The sequence below is a fragment of the Cariama cristata genome, unplaced genomic scaffold (assembly GCF_000690535.1).
Source record: "Cariama cristata isolate BGI_N322 unplaced genomic scaffold, ASM69053v1 scaffold29664, whole genome shotgun sequence".
NCBI lineage: Eukaryota > Metazoa > Chordata > Aves > Cariamiformes > Cariamidae > Cariama > Cariama cristata.
Window position 1 is genome coordinate 82,694 of NW_009611864.1, and position 18,406 is coordinate 101,099.

The 18,406-nt window shown below is 43.8% G+C and overlaps 1 protein-coding gene across 1 annotated transcript in view; it reads right to left on the reverse strand.

The window, feature by feature from the left end:
• The window catches only part of SUFU (suppressor of fused homolog (Drosophila)), an 86,253-nt gene extending 69,872 nt beyond the window's left edge, over positions 1 to 16,381 (reverse strand). The window contains exon 1 of the mRNA XM_009698402.1: positions 16,253 to 16,381. Coding sequence (XP_009696704.1) covers positions 16,253 to 16,353 — 101 coding nt within the window. The 5' untranslated portion in view covers positions 16,354 to 16,381. The remainder of the gene's footprint in view (positions 1 to 16,252) is intronic.
• Between the last annotated feature and the right edge of the window lie 2,025 nt (positions 16,382 to 18,406).

Below are 18,406 nucleotides of genomic sequence, written 5' to 3' on the forward strand. Positions count from 1 at the left end.
TGAACCCTGCAGTTTTGAGTGAAAGTTTCTTTTAAACAACCCTAAAATGTTAAGAAGGAAAAAAAAAAATAATCCGTATTTTCCCCCCAAAATAAAGATACTAACTATAAAGAGACAGCATGGATCATATTGTGCCTGCCACTCCTTTGCCCTCTCCAACATGAGGGCACATCACCTTTATAACCAACCCAGTTTTGAAGGAGCCAGCTAAGTTTTCACAAAAACAAACACTGATGGAGAAATTCTTGGCTTGCTGCATGCCCACTGGCACACATCAGATAGTTTTATATTATGACTACAGCAGTAATGGAAGGCTCTGGTATTTGCCAAGTCAAATCCAACCCTATATTTAATATTAAAACCTTATTTTGTTGCATGAACAAAAACAAACCTTTCAAAAGTCAAGGTCATATATTACGTGCCATTCTTTGAGTTAAAACTCCCTTTATCTGTTCAGCAAATCAGCTCAGCAGAGCAGACCACATTGCAGCACGAAGGAGCCTGGCTTGTTCTTTTAATGAGGTAAGAGTTTCACTGATCATGATATTTAGTTCCAGCAAAAGAGTCCAAAGAAATAGAGGCCCCTTTATTTACAGAGCGGTACGGCCAGGCCCCCCGAGCCCCCCGCCACCCCATGCTCTGCCAGGCCCTCTCCTGAAGCCACACACAGAGAACTGAAAAGCTGCTCCCCTCTGCCCCAGAGTACCCAGGGTATTTTTCACATCAAATAACCCAGCTTAAGAGGATCAAAAGCCAAACTAGCCCTTTGCTTTAAAAGCAGCTCTGAAAACCAGAGGCTTTTCAGTTTAAATCAAAGCTATTTGCTACAGCATTTTTATTCCCATTTTTTGCAAGGAACAAGAGAAGGTTTGCTTCAGTACCGTGCAAAATGGCTGTATTTCTCAAATTCTGTTTTTGAAAGCTACACAGTCCCAGACAAGGAGCAGAGTGTACTAGGTGTTTATTTTTTGAGAGTTTAAGAGTATGTGCATATAAATATACTAGGGGAACCAATCCCTGAAAATGAGAATTTACATAGAGAAATGCTGGCCCTTCACTAGAATTATTTCAGCCAGGGAACAAGAAAAAAGCTCTTTCAAGGTATTTGGGGATAGTTAGGACTGCACTTCTAGAAGTCACAGCTCCACTCCCAGCAGGTCCAGGGAGATAAACCAGGACTCTTCTGGGAACCAAGGGCAGGTTCACAGTGCTCTGGACCGACTTGTCCTAGCTTCAGTTTTCAGCTCCATCAGCACTACTTTTGTGAAGCCACTTAAAATGCCTTTTGTTTCAATTCCTTAATTGCATTTCCCCAGATCTTCCATAAAGGCAAAGCTTCCTGCTCGGCTGCTGGCAAGGTACTCTGATACTGTTTTGAAGCATGCAGAAATACAGTATTACTACATTTCTAAGCCTGGCATCAGGAAGAGATCCATCAGAAAGCAGTTTTAATTCTACTATCCATCCCCCTACCCTCCCCCCCAAAAAAAAAGCCACAGTAATTGTCAATCCATAGCTTTCAGTACTCCAGATCAGCCTATCAGGACATTTTAGAAGTTTGAGAAGGTGGTTAAACCAAGCTGATGGGCAGTGCCTACCACTCTGCTTGATGAGATCAAAATACTTTAAGGCCCAACTCTCACTAGTGTTTTAAGACTGCATAGCTAGTAATCATCCCAGAAGATTCTTCTGTTAGCTAGCAAAGATATTACTATCAGCAACACAGAGGACTGGTGTAACAAAAAGCATCAGGGTACTCAAGGACTGACTTCACAGGTCCTCCCTGAGGAAAAATCAAGACATACATCATTTCCCTTTCACTGTCCACATCTGCTTACAAACAAGCAACACAAAACGTGGTATCCTCTCTAAAACCCAAGGAGAGGCCTTCAGCAGGCTGTTACAGCCATTGAGTTGAACACCTTAATGCCTCCGTCTCCTGGGAAGGACATCAGGCAAGAGCTGATGTACCCCAAACAAGATTACACAGAGAGTCAGTCTTCTGAATTCAAACTCCAGGTGCATTACACAATGTCTTCCCGCTATAAGCAAATGACTCTCAGATTCCAGAGCATCAAGGGGAGAAAAAAACCCAAACAAACACACACCAAGAAAAAAAAAGAAAAGGAAAAGAAAAAAAGGAAGAAAGGAGCGATCCTAACTAGTGCTTCCAGCATTTTGCCTAACAGGAAATGGTTGCTCTTAGTGCAGCTGTCAAACAATGTGTCTCATCTGAGAGCCCTGATGGCATGCTGGGATGCTCCTGTGAAGCAGTTTCATAAGAAAATAGGCACAGCAACCCCCCTACACAAAAGGCTTAAAAAGTATCCAGAAAAGTTATTTCAGCCAAAACCCACCTGCTTACTCACATATTCGCCCCGATTGTCTCCTGGCATTGAAAAAAAGCATCAATTTTAAAGAAAAACACATAAAAACATCTGAGAGGAGCAGGGGGTGGTTATCTGGACATCAGATGGTTATCTCTTCAGAACGCTCGACAGGAAATTCCACAAGTTCTAGCCACCCCAAACCTGCACGCAGGGTGTTACTGGACTCCTTTCTAGCTTGATTTAAGAAAAAGTTTCATGCAAAAGCAGTGTAAATACAAATGCAAAAAGAACATATGCTCAAAGATTTATGTTCATGTAAAATCAAGGCTGGAAAGCAAGTGACACATGTTGCTCATGGTCAGTCTACGGCTATGCCCAAACCTGTTGCTTATAGCTTTGCTCTTGCAGTACATCATATCAAACATGTAAGTCATCAACCAAATGGAAAACCATTCTAACAGCATCTTAAATTGGTTTTTAGAGAATTATTCCAACATTTAAATCTAAACAAACACAAAGGCACTCACTCTGCAGTTATTTGGAGGCAGATTTCTCAGCTTTCCAAAACACCCATGTGGGATCTGCTTAGAAAACTTAGAAAACAGAGATAGATCTGAGTAAAATTTGTGAATCGATTTGTACTGGTCAGTATGAAAACAGAACTGTGCTTCATTGAGCTACAATTCAGGGAGTGAAGTGCTGTTAGGGAGCAGAGTGGGAAGAGGATACTTCAGTTTAAGTTTCACTCACACATACAAAACACTGATTTCACACGTTTTACTATTCAGCTTCTTCAAAACTCAGCTGGTGACAATCTTGCCCCTGAAATCCGGAGATTCACAGCTTATGTTTTGTTTTTAAAAAAATTGTTTCTGTAAATAAAAAATGTTTATACAACAGATAAATTGATTTTTCCTCTAAACTTTCAGACTACCGAGTCAAGTCAACCTTACTCCTAACTCTGCAGACACAACTGTCTTATGAGAGACAGTGTCACTTGAACTACATGATAATACAGCCAGGGTTTCCAGCAGCTTTAGACACAAGAAACAAGTGTGCATTTTGTAGACCTGACAGACTGGTGCTTTTTAGACACCTAAATCAGTCAGGCATGTGAGAAGCACTTGGCACACAAGCATCATTAAAATGCGTCCACATCACAGTCGCTTATGTCAGACGAGGCAAGGCTGGGTGCTGGGTTTGTTCAGCCTTAATAAAAGAAGGCTAAAAGGAGGGGGATGGATCTTATTGCTCAACTACCTATTGGGAGGGCAAAGCGAAGATAAAGCCAGCCCTTTCTCAGAGATGAGCAGCAAAATTGCAAAGGTCAATTCCAGTTACATGTATCTGGAAATCTTTTTCACATGATAGTGATCAAACCCTGGACCAGGATGCAGGGAGGCTGTGCAAGTTGGCCCTCTGAGCAGGTGTCAATTGGAAACTTTCAGAGGTCCCTTCCAACCCAAGTGATCCTATGAAGGATCACAGCCAAGAATACAGGTATGAACTTTTACTACTGGTATCCTGTGTCCAAAATCAAGCTGGCAGGATCCACAGCTGATAATTCACAAACACATGAGTTAAACTCATTTTGACAGAAGTGGTTGCTATACTCAGCTCCTGCCTAGCCACATGGGAAACAGCTCCTGAACGATGCTCTCTCCAGCCTAGCACGTTAAAGTAAAGCACCATCAGTTTTCAGGTCACTTTAATGTGCTGGGCTGCAAGTTAAGGCAATTTAGGCGTTGCTTCTTTGAGGTTCAGCTGTCCATGCGATGAAAGTAGTAGGATCTGGAAGAAGGACAGGATTCAGCTTAGCTGCTAGAGCTTAATCCCTTTGAGCTCTAGAGGCTTGGAAGCATTATCGTCTCATTCTGGAGAGTGCCAACATACAGTCATACATACAAGGATGTGTGTACATGTAAGTGCCTGTAAATTAAGGGCAAAAGGCTGTAATGGCTCTGTTGGTGCCAAAGGGATCTAACTGCTTCATTATTAACGCTAGGTAAAGAAACTCCAGAATACTCTTAAAGTCTTAAAATAGCATCCAGGTGACCTAAGTTTGAATCTCATCCGCTACAAACTTCCCATCCTCCTAAACAAGTTACTTAGGAATTTGATTCTCAGATGTAAAACAGAAGAATTTCCCTGCTTCAAAGAGTAATGTGACACACTCATCATATAGGAAATGCTTACATGCTCCATCTATCAAGGTCACAAAAGCTGGGAAATCAACTTCACATTCTGCACAGCATGGACAAATACTGAACACAGGAAATGGCTAAAACAACAAAACATGAAACAGGAGGTTGCATGGGATACATCACACTCTATCCCAGCAAAAGATGTCCAAGAGGGCAGTTTACATTTTTTTTCTCTGTTTTATGGTGCATGGATGTAGCTATACCAGTAGGTGGTGGTTTGATCTCCCATTACAGTAAGAACTAAACTGACAAGATCAAACCATTTCATCTTCGTGATTCCCAAAACACATATCAAAAAAAAAAAATCTATGTGAAATCAAGTGACTAGAGAACTGGCCATGGTTTTCAGCTTGAGGGCTCACACATTTCTCCATGGAGCCACTCAGGCTTCCCACCTCACAGCCAGGAGAACCCATCCCAACCCAGCTGAGGTGTCCCCGAGAGCAGGTTCTCAACCACCACCCGCAGCACACTGCAACCACAGGTAGCACCGCAAGTGAGGCTGCGCTTCTTGGCACCACAGGGAAAGCGTAAACAGTCTCACTGCAATGGTCCGGGGACGTTGCGGCAGAGTTGCGTCATCTTAATGCCCGCTCAAAGGATGTGGAAAGAATAGCTAGGAGTACAATAAGGATTTACTGTTGCATTCACAGAACAAGGGGCAGGGAACTAGTGAAAAAGAAAATAACTTATCAAGATCTGCACTTTAACATTTTACTTAAGCTGTCTATTTATGCTGCACTTCAGAGCTACTTAACCTTCATTTCTACAAGGTCCAGCAGAACAGTGCTCTCATTTGGCCTGAGCTGGAGGCGATTCTGCAAACACAGCACGCAGCCACTGCGCTATACAGTGCACTAGGGAAGACAGCCTTTCACGGGCACACGGATCCCATTTCACATTGGGACTGAATCCTTAGCTCCGACACACTGGTCTTTGCTTAGCCTGCAGGGAATGGTAATACATCTCCAAAACTTCACCGAAGAGCTCAGTTGCAACCTCATCAGGCAAGAGAACATAAGCAAAGGGCCAGTCCGAGCCAGCGTGGCTGGGAAGGATGGGATTACTGTGCTTGGTGAGCAGCTGGGAAAAGGGCACCGACTTTCCTTGCAGTGTCTGCTGGCTCCTTCCTAGCTCCTACTGTGGAAAGTTCTGCAGCTGCTGGGAGGAACCCATTCGCATAACAAAAGCAGCTTTCAAAAGCAGTATGGGAGGGTGGAAAGAATAAGAGAAAAACCCAAAGCCAGAAGCTACACTGACAGCTACAGTCAGGTTTTTTTCAGCATTGCCTAAAAGTGTCAGGCAAGGATCAGGGCTCCAACATGTTACGTAGAATATAAACACTGATGTCGCCCATTACTTTCCTGCTGGCTAACGAACATATGTCAAAAAAACCCAACATGCAAGAAACAACTTTAGTACACCCTCGAGCACATTTTTAGGACTCTTGTACAATTAAGTTCTCAGCTGTGCAATAAACAAGCTTGAGGCACAAAAGGTATTTAGGAGCTTTTAGGAGCCTGAACTCCAACAGATTTCAAGCGGGGTTTAGGTACCCGAGTATCCTGCTGGATCTGGGATTCAAGCCCTGATCTTTCACTTCATTAGCTGTGGAAACCAAGACAATACTACCTTACTTGGTGAGCTGTTACATAGTCTCATTTCATTGTAAAGGGTGCACTCAAAAACATACCGATGAGCACCGTAAGAGATCTTGACCAATTAAACAGGCAGGGAAAGGCCCTTGGAGCTCAAGCTGTAATTCCAGGGAAAAGAAAGCACCAGACTGCTGGTGAAAGATTCCCAAAAGGGAAACACCAGACAGCTGCAATGAAAAGTCTACTCTTTTGGTTTTTAAAATCTGCCTTTAAGCATTAAGCTTCTCCTGCAAGACTATCGTTCCTTTGAAGTATTGGAAACTTTCAGAAGTAGGAATCACAGGCTGATATTTTTGACCTATAGAAATAAATACCTGGCTTGTGAGTGTTACACTGAGTCCATCTGTTGTAAAACAAAATCCAAAAGCGTAAAATAAATCTTGGCCTCTTTAAATCAAAGGAGGAAAAAGAACATCATTCCCCGCCTTCCTTTCAGTGGGTCCATGCTTATCCCTGAAGATTTTAATAGTGGCAAAACAGTTTTGCCTTTCAGTCAAACCACTTCAGTTATGGAAACTGCAAAATGGCTCAGCTTCTCTTACAAACAAGAGTAAAGGTGGGAAAGAGATGTCAACTTAAGGCATACCTCAGTACTGCTTACTTTTTAGTGCAGTAAGCACAAACACACTTCTCAAGTTCCTGATGGCTTTAGGAGGAATAACCTATCCAGTAAAACACAGAGTTCAGCCTACAGCTCATCACAGCTGCTCTGTTACAGAAAGTTCCCCATCCATCTCTGAATGATAAATTCTTCGCTTTTCTGCTTAGTGTTACTCTTCTGGGTAAAAAAATAATTCAAGGCCCAGAGACATACTATTTTTGCGTAATAAAGTTATACATATGGATTCAACTTAGCTAGGAAATGTCAACTTAAAGCTTGTCTTCGTGAAGAAATTTACTGTAACTCGTCTACCAGTGTAATTATATTGCTGTAGTTCTACTGGTAAAATTCCCCTGTTGAGCTTTATTCATAACAACAGCTGCCTTTATGGTTTACTTTTGTCGACTATGCCAAAAAAGGCCCCTGCTCCAGAAAGGCCACAACAATTCACAGGGGAGGAGGGGAAGGAGCTATGCCAGTGCAACTGGAGCGGTAGAAAGAATAACAGTACAGAAATGGCAGTACTTCTCTATACTAATGAATTATTTGCTCCAAAAAAATGAAATGCTGAAGTACATCAGATATGGTTGCAGGTAAGGTATGTGCCAGTTTTATGCCACATTTCAGAGCTCTGGTAAAGTTCTCCAAGCCATACACTGCTCTGCATCAGCCCCTCCATGTGCATCCTTTTGTTCTCACCTTCCCCCCAGCTGCTGCAGTGCATTTCCCAGGCACACGCTCTCCCCCATTCCCTTACAGGAGCGATGCCTCGCAGCCCAGCAACTGCCCCGAGCCCCTTGGACAGAGCACTGACCCTCCAAAACAAATGGGTGTTAAAGACCAGCCCCTCTGGTTTACAGTTTGCATCTCAGGGACAAGGGATAGCTGAAAAGCAAACAGCACTCTTTGCAAAAGGGATTTTAAAACAATTGCCCTTCGCTTTGGCAGTGCAAGAATACCGAGTTAGACAAAACAATGAGCCATCTGTGCACTCTTCCCTCCTTCCCTTGTCTCCATCCTCTGGGCTTAAATTAGAGCTCCCCAAGAATGGTCGAGTCCCCCTTCACCTCCGCCCACCCTGTTTACATCCTGCAAAAAACAGTTTTCTGGCCTTTTTTTTTTTTGCTTTTTGTTCTTAAGAGCCCTTGCAAAATCTTCCTTTAAACCTCAGCCCTTTGTCAGGTGGAATCCCATCTACCCAGCTTTGTCAAGTGATCAAAAAATGCCTCCCACCGGACGGACGATCCATTCCTTGTTTACCATCCCTGGAGGCAGAGTGGCACTCAGGAGCCCTAGCCACCCCTTTGTCCAAGGAAGGGAATACCATCTGAATGGGAGACCACCAAAGATTTGCAGTCCTCTTTTGTTAGCCTGGTGTCACTGCCTACTGGGTCTCAAATCAAAATTAAGATGACAGTAGAGAGACAGCCAAGTTAGGTAATCGCTATGGAGTTTCCAGCTTAGGAGAAAGAAATACCAATAGCTCAAATGTTCAAATAAAATTGGTAATTTTATTAGCAGTGGTAATCTGTGGTTACCAATTGTAACCACTGTCCCAGTCAAGAAACATAAGACTATCCTAGTAATAGTCAGGAAGGCATGTTCCCAACACTAAATCTGCATTGAGGAAAAAGAGGGGATTAGGTATGAATAAAAGCATTCAGATGCAACTTCTCAAACATTCATTTTGTTAGTATCTTTATTCCAGGCAGCAAAGGGATAAAAAACTCAACTTTCCTTTGATCTCACAGCTGGAATGGCCACACAGCTCAAAAAATGCTTTTACCTTCAGGTCCCACTGAAAAAAAGCCCACTATCTTTTAATTCTTGCTTTTTAGAACATCCTAAAACCAGACCTTTATCACATAAAACAATCTTTCACTAGAAGACCCAACTTTGATCCTCAGTCACTTCTCTTCCCGGCAGGCTGAACTTGCTGGGAGAGCGCCTGCAAGCTCTCCCACGTCATACAGCACTAACCCAGCTGCGAGCCGAGAGTAAGGAAGCCCTGTCTTGGGCCAACTCTCCTCCCATATGCCAAGATCATAAACATCAAAGTTCTGCTGAGAAAAAGAAATCATCCAGTTAGAACACTATGCCCCTTCCCCTGCATGGCAGCAAGAAGCTCATCTTACCAGGACGCACATGCAGATGCGCTACTGAACAGGAACTGGGGCTTGCCTTCAGCAATGCTCAGCTATAAACCTACTTCCAGTATTCTATCTTTTCTTTTTTTATTGAAAACAGTCCTTCTTGTAAATTCGACTACCGTGCTGTAAACATTAAATGATTTTCCTTCGATGCTTAAAAAAAATTCCAAATCTAGCACAGTTCAAGCACACTCTTGTCCCACAACCTCCGCACGTTAACACAGATAGACCGTAGCACAAAGAGGACTTCTCTTTGTAGGTGGCCTGCATCTTTCATATTACTAACGGTGCTAACTACCTCCAACAAATGACATTAGGAAGCCAAGAGCACTCTGCCTGGGAGGAGGGAAAAGAAGATTTCCCCATGGTGACCAAAGCTTCAAGGGAGGTCTGCCTCCAGCAGAGAAACACAAGTCTTAGACAGTCCTGGTGCATTGCCTCAGTCGTTGGAGGGACACTGTCAACAGGGCATGTAAACATGCATGACACTTGGTTTAACTGGTTTTTGCCTGGGAAATACGGAATTGAACCTTATGTGATCACACTAGTGCATGTGCTTCCTTAAAATGCTCCCACAATTTTTGAACCCATTGGTCAAATACAATCAAATTCTTCAAAGGAAGAGTTGCCTCCAAAATATCAAATTTCTATAAAGTATGCAGAAACAAACATCCAGACAGAAGAGAAGGATCTACAGGCACTCCCAGCAAGCAAGTTTCAGTAGAAGCACAACTGTATTCCTAGACACCAGGTGAGACCTGTTAAAAGTACTCTCATTTGGGGGAAAGCTCAGTCTAACTCATATCTTTATAGATATGAAAACAAACATACAACCACAAGACAAATCCATTAAAAACCAGATCTTATTGCCCCCCCTGCAGCTAAACTACTCATTTCAACTCTGACAGATTCTCAAATAAGCCATCATTAAAAGGAAATACCTTTTGTGTCACAGAACTCCCTAATTCCACGGCTTCTCCCTTCCCACTCTGCTATGAACCTTTCTCTCCCCTTTGCCTCAGAAAAAAGACCAACTGGAAAAATAAGCACTACATTTGGGGGCAATCTTCGATAGACAATGAAAAGACCCATGAAGAAAAAGGAAGTCCAGACTATGGTGCCCATCTTGGACTCTCCCTCCTCCAAGTCCTAGCTCTTGCACCTCTTTCCTAAACTGATACTTACCCATGTCCTCTTCCATGTCATTTGCTTTACCTGGGGCAGATGTTCCACCTCCAGAAAGAGTACACACAAGAAACATTTATTCAGTGCACTTGCTAAAGTTCAGTTCCCACAGATGAAGCCATGGCAACAAAAAGCAGGAAGTTATGGAGACCTGGAAGAAGCTCCTTAGGATGACTGTAAAACCCCAGCATTTCACTGCTGTCGTGGCTATTCCCCACAACCAACGCATCACAGTCACACCTCACAGAAGTCTGATTCAGGAGCAGAATCACTATTTTCTGATCCTCAACTTGAGGACATGTCCCCAAAACTCAATCTCACTTCCCTATTCCACGTGCTGAAACAGCTACCACATAGCCAGCCCTGACACAGCAGGTGTCCTTTAACATCAGAGCTTATAGCCTAGTGAAACAAAATTAGGATGAGAAAGGGAGGGTTTACACATCCATGCTATTATTTAAGAAAGTCCTCAGGCTCCTCCATGTGAAGTATGCTTCAACACCACACTTAAAAGAAACAGGACACCATGAAAGGTGGAAGAAAACCTTGGGTTTTAAATAATTTTCCTTGAATTCCAGGCTCAACTCCCAAACTAAACTATTTGATCTTTTGTCTCTCCAAGGCAGAGATGCTGAACTCTACAAAATCTTATCTGAAATATGGATCCACAACAACCACCACCCCTCTCTAATTTACTGTCTTCCCAAAGGCCCCTTATTTTATGGCATTTTCATGAAAACAAAGAGGGGCAGAGTCACTCTCCGCCATTTTAAAAGCATTCACAGTCACCTTGGAGTTTGGTGTAATATTTCAGCGGTGCGTTAGGCATGTGGTTTATAAAGCACTCAGGGACCCATTAAATATCAAAATTTAAGGCTAAAGGCTGGCAAGCTGAGGGCAGTGAGCATTTAAATTTATGAAAGGCTGCAGAACTAAGAGTCCACTAAAGTGACAGCTGTCAGCACCACTCCATCCTACATTCATGCAGGCTCAAAGGAAGAAGCCAGTACGCACTCAAAAGAAAGAGAGCACTCGTTCCAACTTTCAGGCTATTTTCTAAATACTCTTTTCAAACTCCTTTCATACTTGGAAAAAGCCTTCCAGAAAACATCCACCCCTCTGCAAGCCTTGCATTTGTTACCTGATCCAGTTTTGCGCTCCTTTTTCTTCCTCCCAGCTCTAACAAGCATCCTTGCCCTTTTACAAGTTAAGGTCATTTAGAGGATCTATACAAGCAAGCAGAACACAAGCTGGACTGGAGATCTTGAAAGGCTCATGCTTACCCTCACCTTTAATAGGGAGGCACCACCCACCGAGACAACACGTTATCCCAGCATGCACTGCTCCCTCCTGATCCAAATGGTAAGCAGCACAAATCAAAAGGACCACAGCAAGTTGGAACCTGTTGTCTCCGCGGGTGGTACCCTGCATCTGTATTAGAGATGAAGGCAGCTGTAATCTCTTCAGTTTTATGCAAATGGGATGCTGCGCTTCAGCTCCTGGCTAGCTGCCAGGAAGGAAAAAAAAACCCACAGAAACCAAAAAAACACCAGCCTTGTCAATATGAAGTTTGTGTAGAACAGGAAACCCAATTATTGGAATTTGCATAAAAAGCTAAACATCAAAACACAATTGGCATGTTTCTTCTCAGGATTTGGAAAGGCCACAAATACAGATCTTATCTCTTAACCTAGCCATAATTTAAGCTTTGCTTTCTATTGTGGCTCTGAACTACAACCTTGCAATTTTAATACAAATAAGACTATTCAAGGTTTTCAGGAGTTCTATCGCATCATGGTTCTCATTTTCCAGGCACTCTTTAAACTGTTAACAAAAAGGGTGAGCATTTGAACTACAGGAACAGTTAACTGGAGATTCAGCCTCGGCCTCACAGAGAACCGGAGACAGAAGTCAGTTTGGTGAAAACACACGTTGCTTCCTAGCTCCCTGGACAGCCCTGCAAACCCCTGTGCCAGCACAATCCAGGGCTGGAGCACATTGTGGCACCACAGTAGCTGAAGTTGGCGTTGCCACTGATGGAGTCCAAGTCCAGCTACGTTTGCTGATGCTGCTTGCTCGGGCACCCATTCTCCACGTAGGCAGAAGTCACCGTCATGCCTGGAAACTGCAGGAAGGATTAGGTGCCTGTGCCTTGGCCCTGCCACCAGCCTGGCACCGGAGCACGAATCTGCAATTGCCAGCTGACCACACTTTGTGCAGACACACAGGGACACGTTCCTTGCTGCTGACGTTGCTGTGGGGTAGTACCTGCCAGCAAGGGGTGAAGGGTGCAGGACCTGTCTCCTCACCCACAACTGCACAGGCCAGCTGCTGCCTCCCAGTATGCTCACAAGCTACACAGGCACTCGTCACTGCAGTGCAAAATCTCTTCAGAAAGCAAGAATGGTCAAGAAAAAGGCTCTAGTCTAACCCTGCCAAATAGATTCAAGAAGTTACACACTGGTTTCGATTTTTAAAGGGGATAGAAAAAGTTAAAAATGGAGCATAACTTGCAAAAATGTCCCAGACTTCTGCTGTCACTCAAGTCGTGTAACATGCTCAACTGGAGAGATTTATTTCCATGCAAGCAGTTTGGCGTGAAATCCCAGTGAAAGGTCTGCGGTTCCCTAATGCTGTCATGACGTCATGATTTAGGATTTTTAGAGCAATCAGCCCAGCACAGCTGGTGTCATGGTTGCCATTATACCATGAAACACTGAGTGGTTTTAAATTAAAAAGGTTTCCCCATTTGAAATTCTTAGATTTCTTCCATCTTATTCTGTGGACTCTCAAAACCAGACCAGTTCTGTAAGCAGAGTATAGCTGATATTTAAGCAGAGCAGGAAATAGTGCTGCTTTAACTGAAAATAAATCTGTCAACAAGGAGGCACAGGGAGAGCTCCACTTCAGACTTCTCAGGTTCTTATTAAAAAATATAAATTAAAGTCAACATTTTCACATTACTTGCTACATCTGTTTGCTATTCCATTATAAATAAAAATACAGGGGCCTCCAATTCAGTGTTAGTTCACTCAAAAAGTCAAAAAGTCCTATTCATTTAATATTGCATTGTAATTGGTTTAGATTGTACTGTATTACCAGAAGAGGTCCACAAGAAATAACTGATACATTATCCAAAGTCAAGCTGGGAGATTAAACAGAGGTTTGGCAGTGTACTATCTTTCCCTTCCTAAAGGATGAAGGATAGGAAGGTTATGGAAGCAAATCCCTATCGTAAGAATCTTACTGACTGTCACAAGCAGATCCAGCTCTGCACTCTTTGCAGAGAGTTGGGAAACCAAAAATCCCCACAGACTAACTCCTATCTCCAGAGGCCAGGGCAGGTGAGCAGAGTTCAGTGCCACATCATCTTCAAAGGAAATCTTCCAAAGATCTAAAGAACTCCCCTGTCACCTCACACTCCTGCCAACCATCCTGCAGTGTGCTTTACCTGGGACAGCAGAATCCCTAAATCCTTCAAGCCAAAGAGACTGATACCCATTTTCTTAAACAAAGGCTTTATGAAATTCCCCGCCAGTGAACAAGAGCCTCCCGAGCACATAGGAAAACCATTATGTTCCTGCCGTGTGCACCCGGTGCTGGCCTGATGACATGCCGTTCACCAGGCAGTTGCATTTCAAGAGTAGTTCACAAACAGCGACTGCTGTTGGAGAAAAGAATTGCTGGTAAGTGCTCAGCTCCTCTAAAAGAATCTTCCCTCTGCCTGTCTATAGTGCTCACCTACCAGGTAATAACTTCAGGCTCAGTGTTTAAGAGATGTGTAGGTTTTGACAGCCTTACCACATGCCTAATTGTATATTAAGACTTCTTGCCATAAAGGCAGAGCCAGCCTTCTTGACAGCACATGTAGTATTAAATTTTGTAGCTCCAAGAATGAGGCCAAAATAAAGGTGACAGACTGCAGACAGCTGAACGTCTCAGGGTGAGGGACACAGGGACACCCGGTTGCGGAGCCAGGAATACTGTTCGTCACACATAGAGGAGGGAAACACACGCACATACTCAGGGCACAGAGACCACTCTGATGGATCTGAGTAGGCCTGTGCTCAAGAGGTTGCAGTCAACGTCCCCAAAGCAGCGCAGCAGCGAGAGCTCACTATTTGCTTGCCGTGCCCAGCTGCAGCAGCCTCCAGCGCCAGGGACAGCCAAGGCACACTGGCTCTCTGAGCCTCCTCCCAGTCCCACGTACACGCAGGGCATCCAGGGACTTCAGATCTCCCAGAGCATGGCACAGACTTTGCTCCTGTTTCACTCAGCAGGCCTTGGAAATCACCTGCAGCCTATGTCTAGAGATGGGGGTTTAATTCTTGTGCCCTGCAACCAGCAAAAGGCACATTCCACTATCTCAATACATATTTCCAGATCAAACCATATGACAGTATAAAGAGCTAGGTGGTCTCATGCCAGGAAGTTATTTAAAGTTGTGACATTCCACCTGTGTGATACATTCACTCCTTCATCCCCAAGCTTTCCACTACAGAAGAATAAGTTTTTGGTCCAGCAGACAGGTTTGGGGAGTGAGAAGCCAGAGCACGTGCCAGGGCCAAGGAGGCTGTGTCCTTACAGAATTTCCTTCTTCATTCATAAAAAGACATCACTCTTCATGTCTTCAGCTGAGACCCTCGTGTCCACTCCCTGCTGTCACTCAAAACCACCAGGAAAGAGTCTGAGCAAAGAGAACAGTCTCACCACGGGAAAACTTCAGGCTGACAAGTCACCAAAGAGAGGAAGTCAGCACAGCACTTACTCCCTCCAAAATTGGTCCCATCAAAACAAGGTGGGCAAATGCAGGTCACCTGATCTTGGCAACCTCAGATTTTCAATGGCAAAGATGAAATATCATGATCTGAGAACAAAGGCACCACGTGAAGTCCTGCATGTCCACAGTAGGATCTCTTGTGGAAGCAAGGGAAGGAAGCCTTTAACTTCACTTCTCATTTCTTTTACTTGCCCTACCTTTCCTCTGCCCCAGCATCTAATGACTAGGGTTTGTTGTTAGCAGATCTGTTGGTTAAATATCCCAGGCACATCTCTTTGACACTAGGGTCCTGTATAAACACCAGTCTTAAGAGACTTGTCTTCTGAAAAACAGTTCTGTAACCACAAACATGAGGCAAAAACCAGGAGAAACTGCCTTGAGGACATGGGTAAGGTTAAAGAAACTGCCTGACTGCTGCTGTTGCAAGAGAAGCACCTGGGTGAAAAAAAAACTAGTGGCTGAATCTTAACCAAGACAAACAAAAGAAGGAAAGCTTGGGTGAACAAACTGGGGCCTTTGCCACACTATTCAACAAGGACATTTACTCTGCAAGTGTGAAAGGGCACAAAAAGTTCCACTAAACAGCGACAGCAGAAACCTTTTGCCATTTTTGGCTGGTTAAAAGGCCACAAGATCATGACAGCTCGGCTACTGCTACTCACTTTAACTGGAGTTAAGGAGCAAGGTCAGTAAAAGAAAGACAAGAATAAGGTTAGATCATGCTGCTTGCCTGGTCTAATACAAAATGCCTGCTAAAGACCATCCATACCAACAAGCTAAGATAATCGTTTAATTACTGGAGAAAAGACAGTCAAACAATTAGAATTTTATGCTTCTGTTACACAAATTGGCACTTTATACAGCAACCACTGGGGTGGCAGTCTGCTGACAGTAACACTGCTGTGCCAGCAATAGGAAAAATGCCCTTACAGCAGTTTTCCAGAGGAATGCATTTAACATGCACAGGGAGGGGTCAGGATTTAAGCATATGACCATAACAGACTACTAAGAGGGAAAAACACAACAAGACATTCAGTTAAAAAAAAATTTCCCAACCAGTTAAAAGAAATTAAAAAAAAAAAACGAAAACCACAAAAACCCCCTCACTCAACTTAACACTGACAAAGAAATATATTGCATTTAAAGCCTGCAGAGGGGAACATAGTAATTCTTCTATATCCAAGAACAGGCATACACGACTCCTTGCGAGACCAGAGCCAGGGTATTCTCAGCAGAAAACCAGCTGTTCAAATAATACCAACAGCAGGACAGGGTTTTACCTATGCTCCCCCAAAATGCAAGGCAAAACACAACATGCAGCAACAGAACTTAAATGACACTTACTCATGTACTCTGTTGTCTCCATACAAGTCACTTAACCCAAAGCTGACGTAGTGCCAGTGCTCAGGAACATTCAGTGCTGGGTTTCCCAGGTTTCTGTACATGCTAATGTAGTCCAGAGGGTCAGGTCCTCCCAACCTGCATAAAAAACAGAAAGATTCTTAGGTAAGTTAGTTTATTCAAGACAAATGGGAAGTCGCCAGAGGTGCTACAAGGGGTTGTACAAAGATGTGCTTCAAAACACAGCTAGTGACAAAAATGAAATCAGTACATTCAAGTTACTCCTAAAAAAAAAAAAAATTGAGGAGAAAGGTTGGGTTAAGTCCAGGAAGTTTCAAGCACAGGAAGGCAAAGCGCATGTCTGCAACATACTACAATGTTTTTAACATTAAAGCATAAAAACCTCTGGAAAATCATATTAAAGCTTCCACAAAACACAAAGAAAACTGCACTAGTAAAACAGCAATAGCTGTATCTGCACTGCAAGCTCTTAATTCAGTCCAGAGGCACGTACCTCAATTAAAAAAACCACCAATGGTATTCCTCAAAGCAGGATGTGAAATGGCTAGGTTTTGAGGAGAGTAATACATACTTCTGAACGTAGACATGACAGTTAAAATAGTGGACGAGAAAAAACACTGATTCAGAAAAAAATAGTACCAGAACTTGTAAAATACACTAGCTGAATTAATCAGGAATGAGTAAAAAGCATCACTGCACCCTCTGCTTCACCGTTAGAATGGGTTCTTAAAAGAATATTACTTAGAAGCCATTGCAGCACAGCCAGACTACGTTAAGCAGCAATCACCAAAACCTGCAGCCACCCTGCCTGTTAGGAGGCACAAGGAGAGGAGGCCAGCAGAGAGCACAGCACACTCCTGCCGCTCGCTATCACGTCTGCCCGCCCAAAGGCAGGTCAACTCCTCACCGAAGGAAGGAACGTGCTAGATCATTTTGCTTGCTGTTCGCCCTGTCAATCATAAAACACACAGGTAGAAGCAAGCAAGAAGAGATAAGACATCAAACCACCTACCAAAAGCATTTACAGAATAGCATGAGCAGCTGTTTAACTGTTTCTTGCCTCTGATTCAGCGTTTCTTCAAGTAAAATACTCTCAACTGCTCCAAACAAGAAAATCCAAACTAAGATGACCCCCTTCATTCAAACCACTTATTACACAACAATTCCGCCCATCTGTATGGTCTGTGCAGACCATGACTCTATCACCTGCAGGCTGCAGGGCATGCCTGTGCTTCCCTCGCTAGCCCTGGGGGTTTGTGTATCATCATTACACACGCCACAACCACTGCACAAAAAGCATTTGAACACCTCAGTTTTGCTCCTTGATTAAAGGACCACTGCCTTTATCAAACACTGGTAGACTTGGCAAGAAACACTTTCTCAGCATCCAGCCTGCTCGTCAGCCTCCCACAGCACCCTCCACTACCACTGCTCCATGCCTCCTGGAAGTGTTTGTGCTTCACATGTGGAGATCCATACCTTGCCTTACCAAGGAAGCTCTGGGATGATCAAACAGCAAAGCTTAATTGCAATTACCCAACTTAAGGCCAGCACCCTTGTCAGAGTCCCATCTAGCAGCACAGAGGAAACATTGACAAGCATTTCAGTCCTCAGGCATGAGTGTAGCTAGGCTGCTGGTGGTAAAGTCAGAGTTACACCCAGTGGCTTCAGAAAACAGGCAGTCAGTGCAGAAGATGTTTAATCCTGCGCTTGCACAATTACCCCTAGATCACATTCACGGAGTACAGCAATTTCTTGAAGTTTCTTTAGGACAGACCCTTGAGAAGACAGGGTTTTTCAGAGCTGGGGTAGCTGGCATTGCAGAACAGAGGTGCTAAAAAGTCACTTCACAATTCTGCACTGGCCTCGCCACAGACCTGCAGCACCTGGGCACCTCCACAGGAGGTTCTCCAGAGAAGCAGTCACCATGGCTGGACAGATGGATCCAACTCTTGCTGGCAGCTCATCAGTCTGGCAAGAGGCCAGCCAGCACCTGGTTGAGCCAACATGCAAAGCACCTGTCAGAAGATACTTTCCAGGGTGAGCTCCGAGGAGAGTTAATGCACATGGGGACTCCCCAAGTTTATCACCTGCAGGGCGGATGATGCCAGGAACGGCCATGAGAATAGGCTTCCT